Source organism: Pituophis catenifer, unplaced genomic scaffold (assembly GCF_029215685.1).
Source record: "Pituophis catenifer annectens isolate HBS135680 unplaced genomic scaffold, rPitCat1.0.hap2 SCAF_2, whole genome shotgun sequence".
Classification (NCBI taxonomy): Eukaryota; Metazoa; Chordata; class Lepidosauria; order Squamata; family Colubridae; genus Pituophis; species Pituophis catenifer.
Genome location: NW_027256882.1, coordinates 136,007,325 through 136,026,199, shown reverse-complemented (window position 1 = coordinate 136,026,199; position 18,875 = coordinate 136,007,325). Strand labels below are relative to the sequence as shown.

The window sequence follows — 18,875 nt, the reverse complement described above, 5'->3', positions numbered from 1 at the left end:
TCATGTGGGGGCGCGCACTCGCTATCTCCAAGCGGTGGCACGCCCCGGTCCCCATAGCCCTTCTCGTTCCCCAGGCTGTTCAGACTCTCAGGGCCCGAGCCTTCGGCTGTTGCTATGCAATGCCAGGTCTGTGGTAAATAAAGCTCCCCTCATTTGTGATCTTATTCAGGAGGGGGGAGCGGACCTGGCAAGTATTACGGAGACCTGGTTGGGCCAGGAGGGGGGAGTTCCCTTCGTATATATGTGCCCACCAGGCTTCCATGCATTCCACCAGCTGAGAGCTCAGGGCAGGGGCGAGGGGTGGTGGCGGTTATTATAAAGGAAGGTCTTGATCCGAGGGAGACCACTGTTCCACAGATAGCCAGATGTGACTCCCTTGTGAAGTGGGGCCGTGGAGTGCAGATGGGCTTGTTGATCACGTACTTGGCTCCCTGCCACGTGGCAACGGCCCTGCCTGAGCTGCTCAACGTCATAGCCGAGGTGGCAGTTGATACCCCCAGACTTTTGGTCATGGGGGATTTCAACCTGCTATCCATCGGTGAAACGTCTGAGGTGGCTCGGGAGTTCATGGTTTCCATGACGGCCACGGACCTGACTCAGTTAATTCATGGCCCTACTCACATGGGTGGGCACACTCTGGACTTAGTTTTTATCTCTGGTCAGTGGTCAAGTGGCCTTGATACAGGGGTATAGTCATCGAACCCTTGTCATGGTCTGACCACTCGCTCCTTTGACTTGACTTTCTAACCGCTACACCCTGCCACAGGGAGGTGGGACCGACTAGGTGGTTCCGCCCCAGGCGCCTGATGGATCCTGATAGGTTCCAGATGGAGCTTGGGCCATTTCCTGAGACTCTGGCTTATGACTCGGCTGAAGACCTGGTGGCTGCCTGGGACAGTGCGGCCGCCGGGGCTTTGGACCGCGTCGTGCCTTTGCGGCCTCTGACCCAGCACCGAACTCACCTAGCTCCTTGGTTCTCCGAGGAGCTGAGGGAGATGAAGTGCTGGAAAAGACGCCTGGAGAGCGGTTGGAGGACCAGCCATTCCGAATCCGACCGAACACTGGTGAGGTCTCATATTAAGACCTACCTAGTGGTGATAAAAGCGGCAAAATCTAGCTATTTTTCCATCCTTATTGCGTCATCAGATAATCGCCCAGCCGCCCTGTTTAGGGTGACCCGCTCCCTCCTCCATCTTGGAGCGCGAGATGATCCCTTGCAGGGTCGAGCTGAGGATTTTGTGCAGCATCTGTATGACAAGATTGCTCAGATTCGGGAAGGCCTGGCCTCTGACTGGGTAAATCCAGACGGGATGATTGAGGCACGTCTTAGGAGTGTTATCTGGGAGGAGTTTGAACCTGTGGCTCCTGAGGACGTGGACAGGATTCTGGGACGGCTGAACGTGACCACATGTTTATTGGACCCATGTCCCTCCTGGTTGGTGCTGGCTTCCCGGGAGGTTACACGAGGCTGGCTCCAGAGGATTATTAACGCTTCTTTGAGCAAGGGTGTCCTACCGGCTGCCTTGAAAGAAGCGGTGGTGAGGCCCCTCCTCAAGAAGCCCTCTCTGGATCTGGCTGTTTTGGCTAACTATCGTCCAGTCTCCAACCTTCGTTTTATTGTGAAGGTTGTTGAGAGTGTGGTTGCGCAGCAGCTTCCACAGTACCTGGATGAAGCTGTCTATCTAGATCCGCTCCAGTCCGGCTTCAGGCCTGGGCACAGCACGGAAACGGCATTGGTCGCTTTGGTGGATGATCTCTGGAGGGCTCGGGATAGGGGTTGTTCCTCTATCCTGGTCCTGTTAGATCTCTCAGCAGCTTTTGATACCATCGACCATGGTATCATGTTGCACCGGTTGGAGGGGTTGGGAGTGGGGGGCACCGTTTTGCAGTGGTTCTCCTCCTACCTCTATGACCTGTCGCAATCTGTGTTGGCAGGGGGGCAGCGGTCGACCCCAAGGTGCCTTGTTTGTAGGGTGCCACAAGGGTCGGTTCTCTCGCCCCTTCTGTTCAACATTTATGTAAAGCCGCTGGGTGAGATCATCCGTAGCTTTGGGATGGAGTTCCATCAGTACGCTGATGACATTCAACTGTACATCTCCACCCTAGGCCACCCCAACGATGCCCTTGAAGTGATGTCCCGGTGCCTGGAGGCCGTGCTGGCCTGGATGGGGAGAAACAGGCTCCGACTCAACCCTTCCAAGACTGAGTGGCTGTGGCTTCCGGCGTCCCGATATAGCCAGCTGGTGCCATCGCTGGTTATTGGGGGCGAATCACTGGCCCCCACGGAGAGGGCTTGCAACTTGGGCGTCCTCCTGGATGCACGGCTGTCTTTAGAACAGCATATGACGGCCGTGGCCAGGGGGGCTTTTTATCAGGTCCGCCTGATACGCCAGTTGCGTCCCTTTCTGGATCGGGACTCCCTACGCACGGTCACTCAGGCACTTGTCACTTCCCGCCTGGACTACTGCAATGCTCTCTACATGGGGCTCCCCTTGGGATGCACCCGGAGGCTCCAGTTGGTCCAGAATGCGGCCGCGAGGGGGATTATGGGAGCGACAGGGCACTCCCATGTGACAGCTCTCCTGCGTGAGCTTCACTGGCTTCCAGTGGTCTTCCGGGTGCGCTTCAAGGTGTTGGTGACCATGGCTTAGGGCCGGGGTGTCTACGAGACCGCCTTCTGCCGCCAATAGCCTCCCACCGGCCATTTTGCTCGAACAGAGAGGGCCTCCTCAGGGTGCCGTCGGTCAGACAATGTCGGCTGGTGACCCCCAGGGGGAGAGCCTTCTCTGTGGCAGCACCTGCCCTCTGGAACGACCTACCCCCAGAGATACGCACAATACCAGACCTCCGGACTTTTCGTCGGGCCCTGAAAACACATCTATTTCATCTGGCCGGGCTGGCTTGATCCCATCCTTTTGGTTTTAATTTGAAATTGGTTTTAACTGGGTTGTTTTAAATTGAGGGCCGAAATTATTTAATGTCTTTTAAACTATTTTTTAAATTTTATATGTTATGTTTTATCTCGGCTGTTTACCGCCCTGAGTCATGTTGGAGAAGGGCGGTATAAAAATAAAATAAAATAAATAAATGAATGAATGAATAAAGTGTGAAATATTTTAAGGAATTTCAGAAGAAAAAAAACCTTTACGTTATTAACGTGGCACAGAGTACTTACTATAGGTTAAATTATAAAATGATTTATTGTTTTGACCAAAGAAGTTTGTATAAGTATTATGGAAATGTCTTCCATTTTAAATTGGACAGATGAGCCTTTGTATAGAATTTTTGTTTAGATGGTAGCAGTGGGGAGACTCCATGTAGTTTTCTGCCAGATGGAAACAAACAATGGCCTCACTTTTCTTCATTTACCTCTTAGCAAGTACAGTTTAGGGGCAGCTAAAACAGGCTGTTGATTTACCCTTTGATGTCTGATGGGTTCTGCCATGTCAACAGGGGCCAATTTTGCAGGTTTGTACCAGTGGTGGGCTTCAAATTTTCTGCCCTAATGGCTGGCTGGGCCAACTCGACGTCGCTTCTTTGACTAAGAGATAGCCTATCTCTTTTGCTCCCTCTGGATTAATGAGTTAAAGAGCTGCCTCTAGACATTCATTTTAATAAGATTTTTAGAAACCTGTAGTTGAAAGTTCTTCGTGTCTCCTTACCCTGAAGACCCAATTTCATTTGGAATTTAATCCCAAAATGATTGCCCTTTTACCATTTCTCTTGATACTTCTCCAAAATGCACCCGTAAGAAGCCAGCTCCCTCCCTCCCTCTCCCTCTCTCTCTCTTTCTCTCTCTCTCTCTCACACACACACACAAAATTTAAGCAAATTCCCTTGTTTTGGAGACATTAGAACCATAGGCTAGAAGGTACCTTGGAGATCTTATAGTTCAACCTTCTGCTCAAGGCAGAAGACCTCATACATACGCAAGTTCACAGACCTCCCGGCTTTGGCTGCAAGAACTGCAGGCAGCCTTCCCCGCCACATAGTTCCTCCTCCCGCAACTGCAAACAGGAGGCCTGAGAGAAAGTGCCTGGTCTGGGCACAGAGCCCTCCACGATGGAGCCCTTCCCAGGGAGCAAAGCAGGAACTTACTGATCCGTCCCAAGGGCGAGCTCCAGAGTGGCGGCGGCGGTGCTCCGGGTGGGCAGCCCTCAGAGGAGGAATTTTCTCTCAAGCCTCCCACCCATCAAGATGTTGCTTGATCTCACGGCCACTTCTTGCAGCCTTTGTTGCTGCTGGGCATGTCTTAGGCACTCGGGGAAATGCTCCATGTGCTCTCCAGGTTGGCAGCTGTTTCTCTCCGCTGCTGCTCTTGCTGGGAGAGTGTCTTGCGCAGCACAGTGAAATTTAGCAGCTGTGAGCCACCACTTTTCTCTAAGTCCCATCCGGAAAGTGCTGTGGCAGAGAGAAGAAGCCAGGTTGAATGCTGTTTCTCTCTGCTGCAGGCCCGCAGCACTTTCTGGATGGGACTTAAGAGGACCCAAAGCAGCAGCTCATGGCTGCTAAATTTTGCTGTGCTGCACAAGACACCTCCCAGCAAGAGCAGTAGTAGAGAGAAACAGCTGCCAACCCGGAGAGCACATGGAGCGTCTCCACAAGCGACTGAGGCTCGCCCAACACCAAGGGCCGGAAGAAGCGGCTGCAAGATCTGAGAGATGCCGGAGATGCAATCCGGTTGCTTCTCTCTGCTGCAGCGCTTTCCAGATGGGACTTCTTACAGGTAAGAACCTTACCCAACCGCTTCGTGCCCCCTGCGCACATGCCGCCCTCCCATGCCCGTGCTGTCCCCCGCGGCCCTTTGACTGAGCACAGCAGGCCGTAGGCTGGATAATTTTCTTCAGTCCGGGGGACTGTAGTTTGAGGCCAGAGGGGGGCATGCGGGGGGCATGTGGGCGGAGGCCCCGCGGAAGGCCAGAGCCAGGGACTGGTGCATCCCCTGAGGCAAAGGGCGAGTGAGTGGAGCGGAGGCTTTGGGGAAGGCCAGAGCCAGGGACTGGCACGTCCCCCGGGCCCCGACCCGAGGTGAAGGGTGAGCAGGCGGCATGCAGGTGGAAGGATGATGAGAGCCAGGCCCGAAAGGCAGCCGGGCCTTTCTGTATTCCCCCAAGTGGGTGAGGCATAGAGATCATCTGGGCCATGTGGCCGGTGTGGTCTGTTGCAGCGAAGGCAGGCAAGTGAGTGAGGCGCGGAGATCAGCTGGGCCACGTGGTCTGGGTGAGCGAGCCAGAGAGTAGCTTGGTGTGGGTGTGACTCTAGCCACCGGCGAATTGAGATAGGGCAGGGTGGGGTAGAGCGGCACGGGGCAGTTGGGGTCAGCCAGTGGTGGGATTTGCTGGTTCGCCGAACTGCACAGAATCGTAACAATCAGTTCGCCTGAACCAATCTGAAGTGGCAGCAGCCCACCTCTGGTTTATACCTTATTCAGCAGCTTCTGTTTTGACTTCTGTATCGTAGGGCTGCCATTTTGTTTCTTCCCTAGTGTCTTTTTTCAAGTCTACATTTTCAGAAGTTGAGGACAGTTCTTCCGGTGGGTTGAGAAGGCCCGAAAATGTGTGCTCTGGAGCTGACCTAGGGCAACGCTCGCATGCCCATCAATATGGCTCCATGTGCCACCTGTGGCACGCGTGCTATAGGTTCGCCATCACGGCTCTAGGCCCTAGGGGCTCTAGGGTCTGAGCTTCAGTGTTTTTAATTTCTCAATTAACTTCAAATATATTAGCAGATTAATGTTAGGCTATGATTAGGCTATGATTCTCTTTGTATCAGGAATATCCTTGAGGCATAGTCTGCTTTTTGATCAATGATTAAAAATAATGTATCATGCGCTGTTCTGCAATTATTGTGTGTGTGTGTGTGTGTGTGTGTGTGTAAATATGTTCCAGTTATTTCCATTAAGGGTTTTTTTTTTTTTTAAAAACTTAAACTATAGGTCAATCTTCCCCAGCCTGGTGTCTCTACCAGATATATTGGACAGTCCAAATGTTCTACAGGATAATAATTTGGTAAACTTGATAAGCCTGTTGAGAAATGTAATCAATCATGTGGAGGCTATATTTTGACTTTATTGATCATACAATAATACCACAAACTATCCATGTCTTTGTATTTGAATAATTTTTTTCATGTTGACCATCTGTTGTCAGATAATGCCTTGAGTTTGCAATTACTTAGCTGTGGATGAAGAATATTAAAGACCTATTCTCTTAGATGTTGAAAGAAAACTGATAGAGAGCATTAGGCAGCAATATACTGTATCTAAAAAACTCCTGCTATATGAATTTGCTACAATCAAATCTGGAGAAGGTCCCTGTTTGTTCAGGAGGCAAAAGAATCCAAAGTACTACCTTTAATTATTGACACCATGTATGTTCCCATAATGGCAATAAAGTAATCCACTAGATGGAGCAGAAGTATAGTTGACAAATGGCTCAGTTGAGAGGACATTGAGATTATATATCTTCTCTACTGAGATTAAAATGAAATATGCTAGAAAGCTTAGGTGGAATATTGCTTTCCTTTGTATAGTTAATCAGGGTGGTATAAAATAGATAAGTTTAATATTTGCTATGTGCTTAGATGCTGCTAAGCTCTTCTTTAAAACAACAACCAATGATGTTTTGTATTTTTTGGAGTATAAGACGCACTTTTTTCCCTCCTAAAAGAGGCTGAAAATTTGGGTGTGTCTTATACTCCGAATGTAGTTTTTCGAAGCTTTTTTCAGCCCTAACAAGGAGCTAGCGATGCTAGCGAGTGAAGTTATCTCCATGCTAAGCTTTTTTTCAGTGAAGCGATTTTCCATGCTTTGCCTTCTCCCTCCGACTCTCAGCTGTGAAGCTTTTTTTCAACTCTAAAGAGGCGCTAGCAGGTGAAGCCTTTGCCTGCTTCCTCTGACTCTCAGATGTGAAATTTTTTTCAGCCCTAACACGGCATTAGCGAGTGAAGCGATCTCCGTGGTTTGCTTTTCTCATTGCTTCTCTCTCCAAAGATCAGTTGTGCTTTAGAAGGTGTTTTTTATCTCCAAGCAGGGGATAACAAAACAGCAAACTAATGTGCTGAAGCTTACCAGACTAAGAACGCTAGCCAGATGAATACCTGGTAGGCAGATTCCCCCCCCCCCATTTTCCTCCCCAAAAACTAAGCTGGGTCTTATACTTCGAAAAATACAGTACTGCTGAGCAAACTTACTATAATCTGTTTTATTGTTTTCTACTTCCCCCTGCTTAAAAACATACATAGCTGGCTAATGATACTTTGCTAATTTGTTAATGTGATTCTGTGTTAGGTTTCTCATTTTTATATTTCTAATATTAAACTAATATGGTGGGGGAATAATAAAACGTAACTGTAGGATTTTGTAGCAATGTGGTCCTGACAATATGCGCAAAGTCCTTGTTTTTCTGTATAATTTCTATTGCATTATATAAAAATTTCATGATCACATTTCCCCCCAACTTTGGCCTTCTTGGATTGTGTCAAGAGCAATAAGCAAGCAAGAATATTCCCCCCCCCCCCTGAAAACAGATCAAAATAGTATTTGAATTGATAGCTTGGATTTGTAAAAACTAGGTTGAGGTAAACATCTTTTGTTTCTATTGTTGAAAATAGTAAACTGAATGAATTATTTTCTTTTTCAGTTAGTAGATTGGAGGAGAGGGAAGCGGAACTAAAGAAGGAATACAATGCTCTTCATTCAAGGCATACAGAGGTAGGTAACTAGGTATTACCTTGAATAGTGCCTCTATGTAATTAGTGAACTCAGGGACTTGTGCTTTAAAGTACCAAGTATATTAAATCTCTATCAGCATTTTCTGAAAAATCTCATAAGGCTTTGATTCTTTGCTTTTGGAAGGCATTGGTGGGTCTTGAATATTGCTGACGGGTTAGGGTAGAAATAGATGGTATATTGACAACGCATGATTTGAGTTCAGACACAAGGTTGTTGACATGATTGAATATGGCAAGGGAGAACTCATGGGAAAGATTGGTAGATGATTGAGAAAGGTAGGTAGTTCCTTTATTGCCAACTGACCAGTTGAGATGAGAAATTTATCTTCAATTGCCTAAAAAAGTAATGAGAAGAACAGTCTGTTGAACTGGACTCCTTTCAGTTATAATGACCATTACAGATCATCCTTATCATCTTGTATGCCATCTGACTCTGAAACAACTCTGGATGATAGAAACGATGATCCCATGAATTTTGGAAGCCCACCCCCTGTTTCACTAACAAGCTTCTCAGATGTTTATATTTTTTGTCAAGGTTTGCCTGATTTATGCCACTTAAACCCATATTTTCTTGTAGTAAAAATATTAGATATGCATGCTTTTTAAGGCAATGTCATTGAATGTAATCTGGCTAATGCCCAACCAAAGTATAATCTGAATAAAAGATTAGCAGGGGTTTTGGATTACATAATCATTGATTTATGGCCATTTGTTTAGCAATTGTTTGAAATTATGACAGTGTGAAAAAAGTGACTTACGACTGCTCCTTGCAGTATCCCCACATGATTAAAATTTGGGTTCTTGGCAATCAGCATATAGTTATTGTAGTTGTATATTTGATTGCCATTTGTAGCCTTCCCAGGGAGCTTCCAACAAGCAAAGTCAATGTGGGAACCCTTAACAACTGTGTGATTCACTTTAATGACTGCAGCAAAAAGATCGTAAAATCAGGTCCAATCACTGCCTTGGTGGTTCCAATCCCATTTATGGTCTTAAACCAAGGACTACATTTACCCAGATTATATTTGTCAAGTGGTGAATAATGTCTTGACGCAAAAATTACTGTGAAGTACTACTGATGATAATTGTGGCCAGTGCAATCGGATTTTTTTCCTTGGATGTTTATGTATACCATTGTCAAACTGCAGAATAATTGAGATGGACAAAGAAAAAGAAATATAAAGATGCAAAGAACAATATTAAGTTAAAGATTGAAATAAAACTACGTATATAGATCTTTATGTATTGATTTTTGGAGGGGGGCTTCTGATCACTTTTTGAATCTTGGAGATAGTATGTGGGAATTTGTATTCCTGCTTCTCCAACGCGCAGCTTGGAGAATCCAAAGCTTCGGGTTGTTCAGTAGTTGATAGCCTACACTGAGTGTGTTCCTTTAAGAGATTTCTCTTCAGACACGCCCACTTGCTCAACTGAGTCCCAGTTTAGTTCACTCAGTTGAGCCTGTGACACTGTCTGAAAATTTCTCTGATTGCTACCTGAAACTGTTCCAGAAACTTTGGATTCTCCAACTCCAGTCCTCTTCCCTTCTATAATTGCCGGGTGGTGAGTCTGCCTGCTGCTTCAGGCAAGCTGTCAGTGTTTTCCCATCTTACTGACGCCTGCCCTAGGGACTGCCCTCTTTAAACTGCCGCAGCTGTGTGTGGCAAAATCAGCCTTGCCCACACTGCCGTCCTCACCCTCTGGACTTTCACCTTGGCGGCTTGAGATTGACGCCCTATGCTCAGCGGCGTCTCTCTCCTCTCCCTTTCATCGTCCTGGGGGCTTCCCGGCGTTTGGATCACTTCTGAGTGATCGCACGCCGTCGGCATCGCAGGGATCATTACAGCCTCCTCCCCCTCGGACGCCTCTTCGCCGGAGCGATCCTCGAGCGCCGGAGCGCCCCACGTGCGCCCCTTCATTGCCGGAGCACTCTCCTATCGATCTAGACAGCCGGGGAAGCGCTTCTGAGCCTTCGGCTGTCTCTCCATCGGCTTTGCAAATTTCTAAGGGCTCTAGGCGTCGTCGCTTGAACTGCATTTCAAAAGCGTGCGCCTTTTTCTTCCTATTCGCCTCAGCGCTGGGAGCTGCGATCAGCGCAGCTCGCGCCCCTCGGCCTTCCTCCTCCCCCCACAAGGACTTTTCCTGAAGCTTGGACTCTGCCCTTGGCTCAATTTAATCGCCCGCTCAGGACTTCAAAGGGGAACAGCCCTCCCATTCTTTCTGTCGCCCTCGCTCTGCAAGCCCTGCTCGGCGCCATTTGCCTTACTCGAGGAGAGAAGTTTCCAACGGCTGTCAAATTCTGCCTGGTGACAGCCTCACGCATGCGCAGTGAGTCGTAGAGGCCGATCTTCTGCTTAATAGCATTGGGAGACCTACTAGCCTGTCTCTTTGGAGCAATTGGCTAGTTGCATTGCCTCCATACCCCCCCCCCCCAACTCCTCCCCCCGCCTCTCCTCCTGAAAAACTTACCTGCTAGCCCTTGGCTATCTTCATTTACTCCGTAGATCTTCAACTGCTTCCTGTAAAAAAATAATAATAATAATAATAATAATCAACAACTATTCCTCTGTATCTATCTATATAACCACATAAATTAAATACTTACTGAATCTTCATCTTCCTCCTTTCCAAGAAAAAAAAAAAAAGAAAACAAAGTTACAAGATGGCAGAACGTGCTCTCTCATCCGATCTGGAGGACAACAACAGCTCTCCCGAGCGCATTCACGACCAGGCCAAACAACGTAAACGGTCGCGTAAACGCGCCTCACATTCGTCTTCATCAGCTGCTCCACGCTCTAAAAAGACAAAACACTCATCAGCTGCAGACAAGGACGCCTCCAGGAGACACAAGGCTCTGGAGCGCCAGTTCGAGAAAGCGCGCAGCCAGTCAACACAAGCTGCTTTCGCACACTTACCGACGCCACTCTTGCCCGTTGTCGAAGCTACGGTCCAGCCCGTCCATCAGGCTCCTCAACAACCTTTGCAACCGTTGTATCAATCGCCAAACATGGAAGTTTTCCCTGAGGCGTTTTCGACACACTGCTTGGAACCGGTGGACCTCTCGTGCAGTGCCATTCTTCCTCGGTGGTCTCAGCCGGAGGCAACCTTTACTCCCACGGCGGCAGGCTTGCGCGCCACGGAGGCAGCTCCTCCACCTTCTCAGTATGATATTCAGCGGATCATCTCTGACACGGTTACCAGGACACTGGCAGCAACTTCTCAACAAGCTGCACCATATGGAGCCTGGCCTCAGCCACGTTTTCCTCCTCCTCCTCTGGCCCGGGACTCTCAACAGGTCCCTGCCCAGTATCAGGCTATGACGCATGGGTCCGAGCTGTATCTGGACCATGGTCACCGCGAGGAGTCGTCTTCGGAGGAGGGAGAGTGCGACCCGTCGGATATGGACTTATCTGATGATGCAGATATGCCACCCGAAAAGCCAGCCTTCTCTGGGCTCTTTCGACCCTCGCTATTCAAATCGCTCCTGCGCAAGGCCAAGTTGGCCACAAATATGGCTGACCCAGTCTCTCAAGTTGATCAGCCCGGTACCTCTCAACAACATGAGGCCTTGTTTACGGCGCCTAAGGCGCAAGCGGACTTTATTCCATGTCCACAGCTTTTTTCTGAGGTGGTCCAACGATCCTGGACCACGCCCTCCTCCTTGCCCGCTCCTTCGGGGCTAGACAAAAAGCTTTATTGTTCGGCGCCCAGTCTCCAAGATCTCCTTCAGTTACCGACTGTAGACGCGCCAGTGGCCAATCTGACGGCTTCCTCTGTAATCTCCAACGATGTCACCGACGGTTTGTGCTCAGAGGACCGAAAAGCTGAGTTTAACTTCCGACGTACTCACAACGCGACCGCCTGGGCGGTTAGGGCAGCCACCTCAGCTTCCTTCTTCAGCCGTGCCTGCTTAATCTGGCTCCGCCAACTTCACGAGCGCCTTCCCCCGGCGGATTCACGCCTCCGCCAAGACGTCAACAAACTGGTGGCGGCTACTGAATATACGGCAGACGCTTCGCTCAATGCTGTGAAGTTCGCTTCGCGCGCCCTGGTGTCGTCCGTCACATCTCGCCGTCTATTATGGCTTAAAAATTGGAGAGCTGATGCCAAGTCTAGGTGGCGCCTCGCTTCAACTCCATATAAGGGTTCCCGTCTTTTTGGAGAGGCCTTAGACCCCATCCTTGTCGAGGACAAGGATAAACGGAAGGTGATGCCATCCTCGTATAAGAGGGCAGATCGTAGACCATCGTCCTACTTCACCAGGCAGCCCTTTTGGAACGACTCCGGCCCTTCGGGGTCCTTCTCCTCAAGGCCCTATTCTCAAGGATTCGACCGTTCCCTCGATAGATCCTCCTTCAGAGACCGTGGTCGAAAGGCCCCAGCACCCAAACGGCCATTTCGAGGTACGGGATCCCGTACTTTTCGAAGAGGGAAGTGACTACATCCATCTTCCCATTGGCCGTCTGACTCATTTTCTTCCCCAGTGGGAGATCTCGACGTCGGACGCCTGGGTGCTCCAGACAATCCGTCTTGGCCTTACCCTGGAGTTCCGCTCCAGACCTCCCTCACACTTTGTCCAATGCCCTATTTCTCCCAACCTGGACAAGCGCCAGCTAATGGAGGCAGAAATCCATCACCTGCTTCAAATCCAAGCCATCGAACTGGTTCCCCACCATCATCGCGGGACCGGCTTCTATTCGATTTTCTTCCTGGTCCCCAAATCATCCGGGGGTCACAGGGGCATCCTAGATCTCAAGAGGCTGAACGAATTTATAGTATATCATCAGTTCAAAATGGAGTCCCTCCGATCAATTCTGGCTTCCATTCGACCATCGGACTGGATGACCTCTATCGATTTGAAAGAAGCGTACCTCCACGTACCCATACGACTGTCCCATCGTCGTTTCCTACGCTTTGCCTACAACAACAGGCATTACCAATACAGAGCAATGCCCTTCGGCCTCTCCTCCGCCCCAAGGACCTTTACAAAGCTCCTGGCAGCAGTGGCGGCCCATCTACGTCAACATCCGGTCCGGCTCCACTGCTACTTGGACGATATCCTAGTGCTCTCCCCTTCTCCGGCCCGGGCATCCCGAGACCTAGAAGTGGTGTGTCGCTGCCTTCGTCATCATGGCTTCTCCCTCAACATTCCGAAGAGCCAACTGCAGCCAACTACTTGCATCCTTCACCTAGGGACAATAATAGATTCCGTAAGGGGCCAGGTGTTCCTGTCAACGGACCGGTGTTCCAGTCTCCAGTCATTAACATCCCAGGTCCTCTCCTCTCGGAAGGTGACCTTGCTGCTCCTGTCCCGCCTGCTCGGCAAAATGATTTCCTGCCTGTCAGTCGTCCCTTGGGCGAGATTCCATTCACGCCAGCTCCAATGGTTCCTCCTCCCCTTTCAGAGAGCCAGGAGAAGCAACTCTCCCACACAAGTTTCCCTCCCGCCAGAGGTCTCAAGGTCTCTCCTCTGGTGGTCCTCCCAGAGCCTACATCAGGGCAGCTACTTCCAGAATCTACAGCGCCTGGTAGTGACAACGGACGCCAGCCTGACGGGATGGGGAGGTCATCTTTTATCCCACGTTGCCCAGGGAACGTGGTCAGCAGAGGAGAGCCTCAACGGGATCAATTGGTTGGAACTCCGTGCGATCCGCCTCTCCCTCCAACGGTTCCAGCAGATTGTGTCGGGGCACCATGTCCTGATACGCACGGACAATGTAACAGCAAAGGCGCACGTGAACCGCCAGGGGGGGACTCGCTCGGGTCCATTGATGGAGGAAACGACCCTACTGCTGATCTGGGCGGAGATGCACGTCCTGTCCCTCGTGGCGGAGCACATCGCCGGGACCACAAACATCACAGCGGACTGGCTAAGCAGACAACACTTGGACCACGCCGAGTGGCGACTTCACCCAGATCTGTTCGCCGAGATCGTCCGCAGATTTGGCACGCCTCTAGTCGACCTATTCGCCAGCCGCGACAACACTCACCTCCCCAGGTTCTTCACCCAGTACAAGTGTCCTCAGGCGGAGGGAGTCGACGCCCTCGCCTCTCCCTGGCCCAGGGGTCTCCTCTATGCCTTTCCCCCTCTACCGCTCCTTCCTCGTCTGATCCGCAGGATAATATCAGACGAGGCAGACGTCGTTCTGGTCGCACCCCACTGGCCTCGGAGGTCCTGGTTTGCAGATCTGATGGACCTGTCGGTGGCACGGCCGTGGAGGATTCCAGGGGACAGGGTCGTCCTCAGCCAGGGGGTCATTCTGCACCCAGATCCACAGTGGTTGCAGTTGACCGCCTGGCGCTTGAAAGGATCTTGCTAAGGAGAGTCAACGTTCCTAGCAATGCGATCCCCACGATTCAGGCATCCAGGCGACCGTCTACGTGCCGCATTTACAATGCAACTTGGAATTCCTTTTGTTCCTGGTGTGCTAAATCCCACCTGGATCCAACGTCTGCTTCCGTTCCTGAAGTGTTGGGATTCCTTCAGGAGGGCATGGACAAGCACCTTGCGCCTAATACTCTTCGTCGCCAGGTTGCTGCTCTCAGTACGGTCCTCTCGGCTTCTGCAACGCTGCCTCTCTCGCAGGACCCTACGATTCGGGACTTTCTTCGAGGCGCGGCCAATCTGCGCCCACCTGTTATACATCGCTACCCGACCTGGGATTTGACTCTGGTCCTTCAGGCCCTCATGCATCCTCCATTTGAGCCTCTCGCCTCCATCAGCCTCCGTTTTCTGTCACTAAAGGTGGCGTTTCTAGTCGCGATCACGTCGGCTCGCCGAATTTCTGAACTTGCGGCCCTATCGGTGAGAAGCGATCTCTGTATCTTTCACACCAATCGCGTGGTACTGAGGCTTGACCCCTCGTTTCTGCCTAAGATAAATTCCTCATTCCATCGAAGCCAGGAATTAATCCTACCGGACTTCTGCCCCGAACCTCGACATCCTCGAGAAGCAGACTGGCACCTGCTAGATGTCCGACGGGCTCTGCGCCGGTATATTAAACGGACTGAGCTTTTCCGGAAATCTGAATCGCTCTTCATTTCTTTTCTGCCCGCTTCCATGGGCCGGAAGGTTTCTTCCACGACAATTGGGAGATGGATTAAATCCTGCATCTCTAGGGCTTATTCGGCTCGGAACAGACCGGTTCCGCAGAGAATCCTTCCACACTCCACCAGGAGCGCCGCCACCACGGCCGCCTGGGCCACTAATGCCTCCATTTCCGACATATGCAGGGCGGCTACCTGGTCATCCTTGAATCCCTTCATCAGGCACTACAAGGTGGATTCCTTTGCCTCGGCGGAGGCATCCTTCGGCCGCCGGGTGCTCCAAGCTGTATGCAACTCTTCAGACGACGTACAGCAGCCAGTTTCCCTCCCTGTCTGAACTTGCTTGGGTAAATCCCGAAGCTTTGGATTCTCCAAGCTGCGCGTTGGAGAACGGACGTTGCTTACCTGAACGTCCCTTCTCGACGCGCAGCTGGAGAATCCAACCCACCCAGCTTGGCTGCTGGACATTTCTTCCTTACGCTCTACTGCTCCTTACTTTGTGAACAAAACTGGGACTTGGTTGAGCAAGTGGGCGTGTCTGAAGAGAAATCTCTTAAAGGAACACACTCAGTGTAGGCTATCAACTACTGAACAACCCGAAGCTTTGGATTCTCCAGCTGCGCGTTGAGAAGGGACGTTCAGGTAAGCAACGTCCGTTTTCAAGCAATAGTTGTCTCCCAAAGTGGGTTAATTCAATGCTTCTATACAGTGCTGGTGATGAATGTTGTACATTGATAAATAAAACTGAGATAGAGAATGTCTTTAAAGGTTACAAGCTAAAAAAACGTAACTATGGGAAAGTAGTGGGAGAAATTCACATATGATATCAGTCATGATTATCAAATGAAGCATATATATATCTGAATTAATAGACAGGCCACAGTCACAGGGAACTGTACAGACAATATAAACAGAGAAGAAATCTGTAAAGTGCAGTATTAAGCCTTTCTTGTGCATTTGATTCCTGTGTTCTGCCCTCATCAAATCTTGAATTATAGGAAATAATTCCATCTTTTTCTCTCTGCAGTACTCTGCATTTATAGTCTAGAGCAGGGGTGTCAAACTCGATTTCATTGAGGGCTGCATCAGGGTTGTGTTTGAACTCAGGAGGCCCAGTGGATGTGGCCATGGTGGGCATGGCCAGCTCGACGTTACTCATGTGGTGGCCCGAGCGCTCCACCAATGAAAACAGAACTCAGGAAGCTGAGCTCTGTTTTCGCTGACAGAGGGCTGTAAGAGGCTGTTGCAGCCAAAAACAGAGCTCAGTTTTCGCTGGCAGAAGCACTGCAGGCCGGTCCTTTGCTGTTTTCAGTGGGCCCCCGTGGGCCAGATCTAAGCACTCCGCAGGCCAGATCCTTGACTTTGACACCCCTGGTCTAGAGTACTGTCTGTTAACATATGACATACCTTGAGTATGCCATATGCTCACTTAATGGTATTGATGGTTCACCAACATTAAATTATTTCTATTTTTCCTTAGAGACTTGATGTGTTACCAATTAACTGTTATATACCAATTAACTACTATATATATGTGTGTTGTAAATCTCGATCAAGAGTTTCTTGATATTCTTAAATTTAGTTTAGGAAGCATGTTATTCGCTGAGAAATAAGAATTGCATTCAAAATGATTACGTAAACCTATTTGAAAGGAGCTGGTATTAGTAATCATATTAGTTCTTATAAAATGCCTAATTTTTCTTACAGGTGTAATAGCTCTGGCACAGGAAAGATCTGATTATAATGATAAAATGCTTCCTATCGTGTTTCCCTGTCTTATATTTTTTGAACGCTGAAATAAGCACTTGGCCTTATTTTCGGGGAGGTCTTATTATTTTGGAGTGCGTGGAGCAAGACGGGGCTCCTCTTGCCATCTTACCTGATTTCCAGCTCTGTCTCACTAACCCAACCAGAGGAAATGACAGGGACTGGCTTCGCATGCGTTTAAATATTTGTAGGGAGGGCTAATTTTCAGGGAGGGGGCTTATTTTAGCATTTGCGCTCAAAAGCCCGATTGGGATTATTATCAGGAGATGTCTTATTTTCGGGGAAACACAGTTTTTTTTCTGTGAAGTAAGCATTTAATAAAGGCCAGCCTCAATATATGATTTCATAAATTAGAAAATAGTCTGATTTCTGAGTGGAAATTTTCTGTAGAATATATTTATATGATATTTATTATATCATAATACTTGGGGATATATACAAAGAAGAAATTAAAATTACATCTGTATACATTACTGCTGCTTAATGTGTTTCTTGCACAAATACCCCCAATGCTTAACAATTGTAAGCCGCCCTGAGTCTTCGGAGAAGGGCGGCATATAAATCAAATAAAAAAAAAAATCTGTTAACTTAATTAAATCCATTACATTGTTTGATAATTCTGAAACAAGCTACATAGTCCTCAATTTACGATTACAATTGAGCCTAAAATTTCTGTTGCTAAGTGAAAAATTTGTTAAATGAATTTTGCCTCATTTTACGACCTGCTTTGCCACAGTTATTAAATGAATCACTGCAGTTGTTTAGTTAGTGACACAGTTGTTAAGTGAATCTGGCATCCCCATTGACTTTGCTTGTCAGAAGGTCACAAAAGGGGATCACATGACCCCAGGACACTACAACCATCATAATTATGACTCAGTTGCCAAGCATCTGAATTTTGATTATGTGATCACAAGGATGCTTCACTGTTGTAAGTGTGAAAAACAGTCCTGAGTCACTTTTTTTTAGTGCTGTTGTAACTTCAAACTGTCACTAAATGAACAGTTGTAAGTCGGGGACTACCTGTACTGGATTGAAAACATATTTGTGTTCAAAGTATCAAATAGATTATGGACCACACAAAAAGCATTGTAACAGGTAGTTGTACAATCTTAAGTATTTTAGTTAAAACTTGCCTATATTCATCAGCAGGTTGAGGAACTTAACATAGATGTATCAAATAAAAAGGTTTTCAGTAGTGTGTCACTGTATGCTAGAAGAGTCAATTTGTGAAGATTAAAGATAATGGTCCTTTAGGATTTATGCCATTACCTTTAGATATCAAGAAAATTTAATCCTAATATATAGGTTGCTTGATCTGAGGCAGCTGGATCTGCTTTTTTCTAAGGGATTAAAAAAACTCTATATCTTGAAATATAGTACGGTAATTTCTTGTGGCTCATCTGTAGCTGAAGTATTTTTGGTGCCTGGTAAACAGAAGTATTCTCAAACATGATGGAGAACATTAAGTGCTGTAAAACATACTTAAGAAGAAACGGCAACAGATTTCACTGTAACTTAATCAAAAGTACCTCTTAGAACCCTCGGAATCTTTCTGTTTAATATGTACTGATTGATGAAGCCACCTTGAGTGCCAATTTGGAAATGGAAAGCATGAATAGAAAGTAAAGCAATGATTAATCCCAATCATTACCAAGAAATGTTAACAAGCAGCAATTAATGTCTCCCTTTGCCAAGAGAAAGTCTTAAATCTTTCATATATGTACTGCTCTATGCCTGTAAAGAGAGTCAGTATACTGTAATGGATAAAGGCAGCTGGCTAGAATAGAAATCAGGAAACCATGAATTCCAATTCTGCCCATAGAAACAAAGCCAGTTGGGTGACTTTGGGTCAGTCAGTCTCACGCTAGGAAAAAGAGCATAACAGAATAACAGACCATGGCAAACTATTTCTGAAAACACTGCAAAGGAAACTATAAAGGCAGTTCTTGGTCAGTCAGCTAAAGAAGTATATATCAGAAATAATAAACACATATTTTTAATAACTCAATTTTTAATAGTAAGGTTTAAATTCTTTTATGGTTATATAAGCAATAATATAAAAATGCCAATGATGCCTGATTTTCATACTTATTTTATTTTTTTAAAAAGCAAATTATTGAGAGTATTTGTAAGTCACATAAAAGTTTTACATTATCCAGTTACAAAATACAGGTCACAGATTAGAAATAATGCTAATTCTTTGTGAATTAATTGCATACAGTTGCAATTTTTTTTTATTTCACTTCCAAATTATTAATGTGGCCTCTCATGTTATTTTGCTTAATCTGAAATGTTCATGAAGATCCTTTTGATATGTCAAATGACCA

The 18,875-nt window shown here is 47.8% G+C and overlaps 1 protein-coding gene across 3 annotated transcripts in view; it reads left to right on the top strand.

Annotated features, from left to right (window-relative positions):
* Positions 1–18,875, top strand: part of SPAG9 (sperm associated antigen 9) — a 115,616-nt gene that overhangs the window by 15,787 nt on the left and 80,954 nt on the right. For all 3 annotated transcript variants that reach the window (XM_070937607.1, XM_070937608.1, XM_070937606.1), the window contains exon 3: positions 7,641–7,711. In XM_070937607.1, the coding sequence (XP_070793708.1) occupies positions 7,641–7,711 (71 nt within the window). The remainder of the gene's footprint in view (positions 1–7,640; positions 7,712–18,875) is intronic.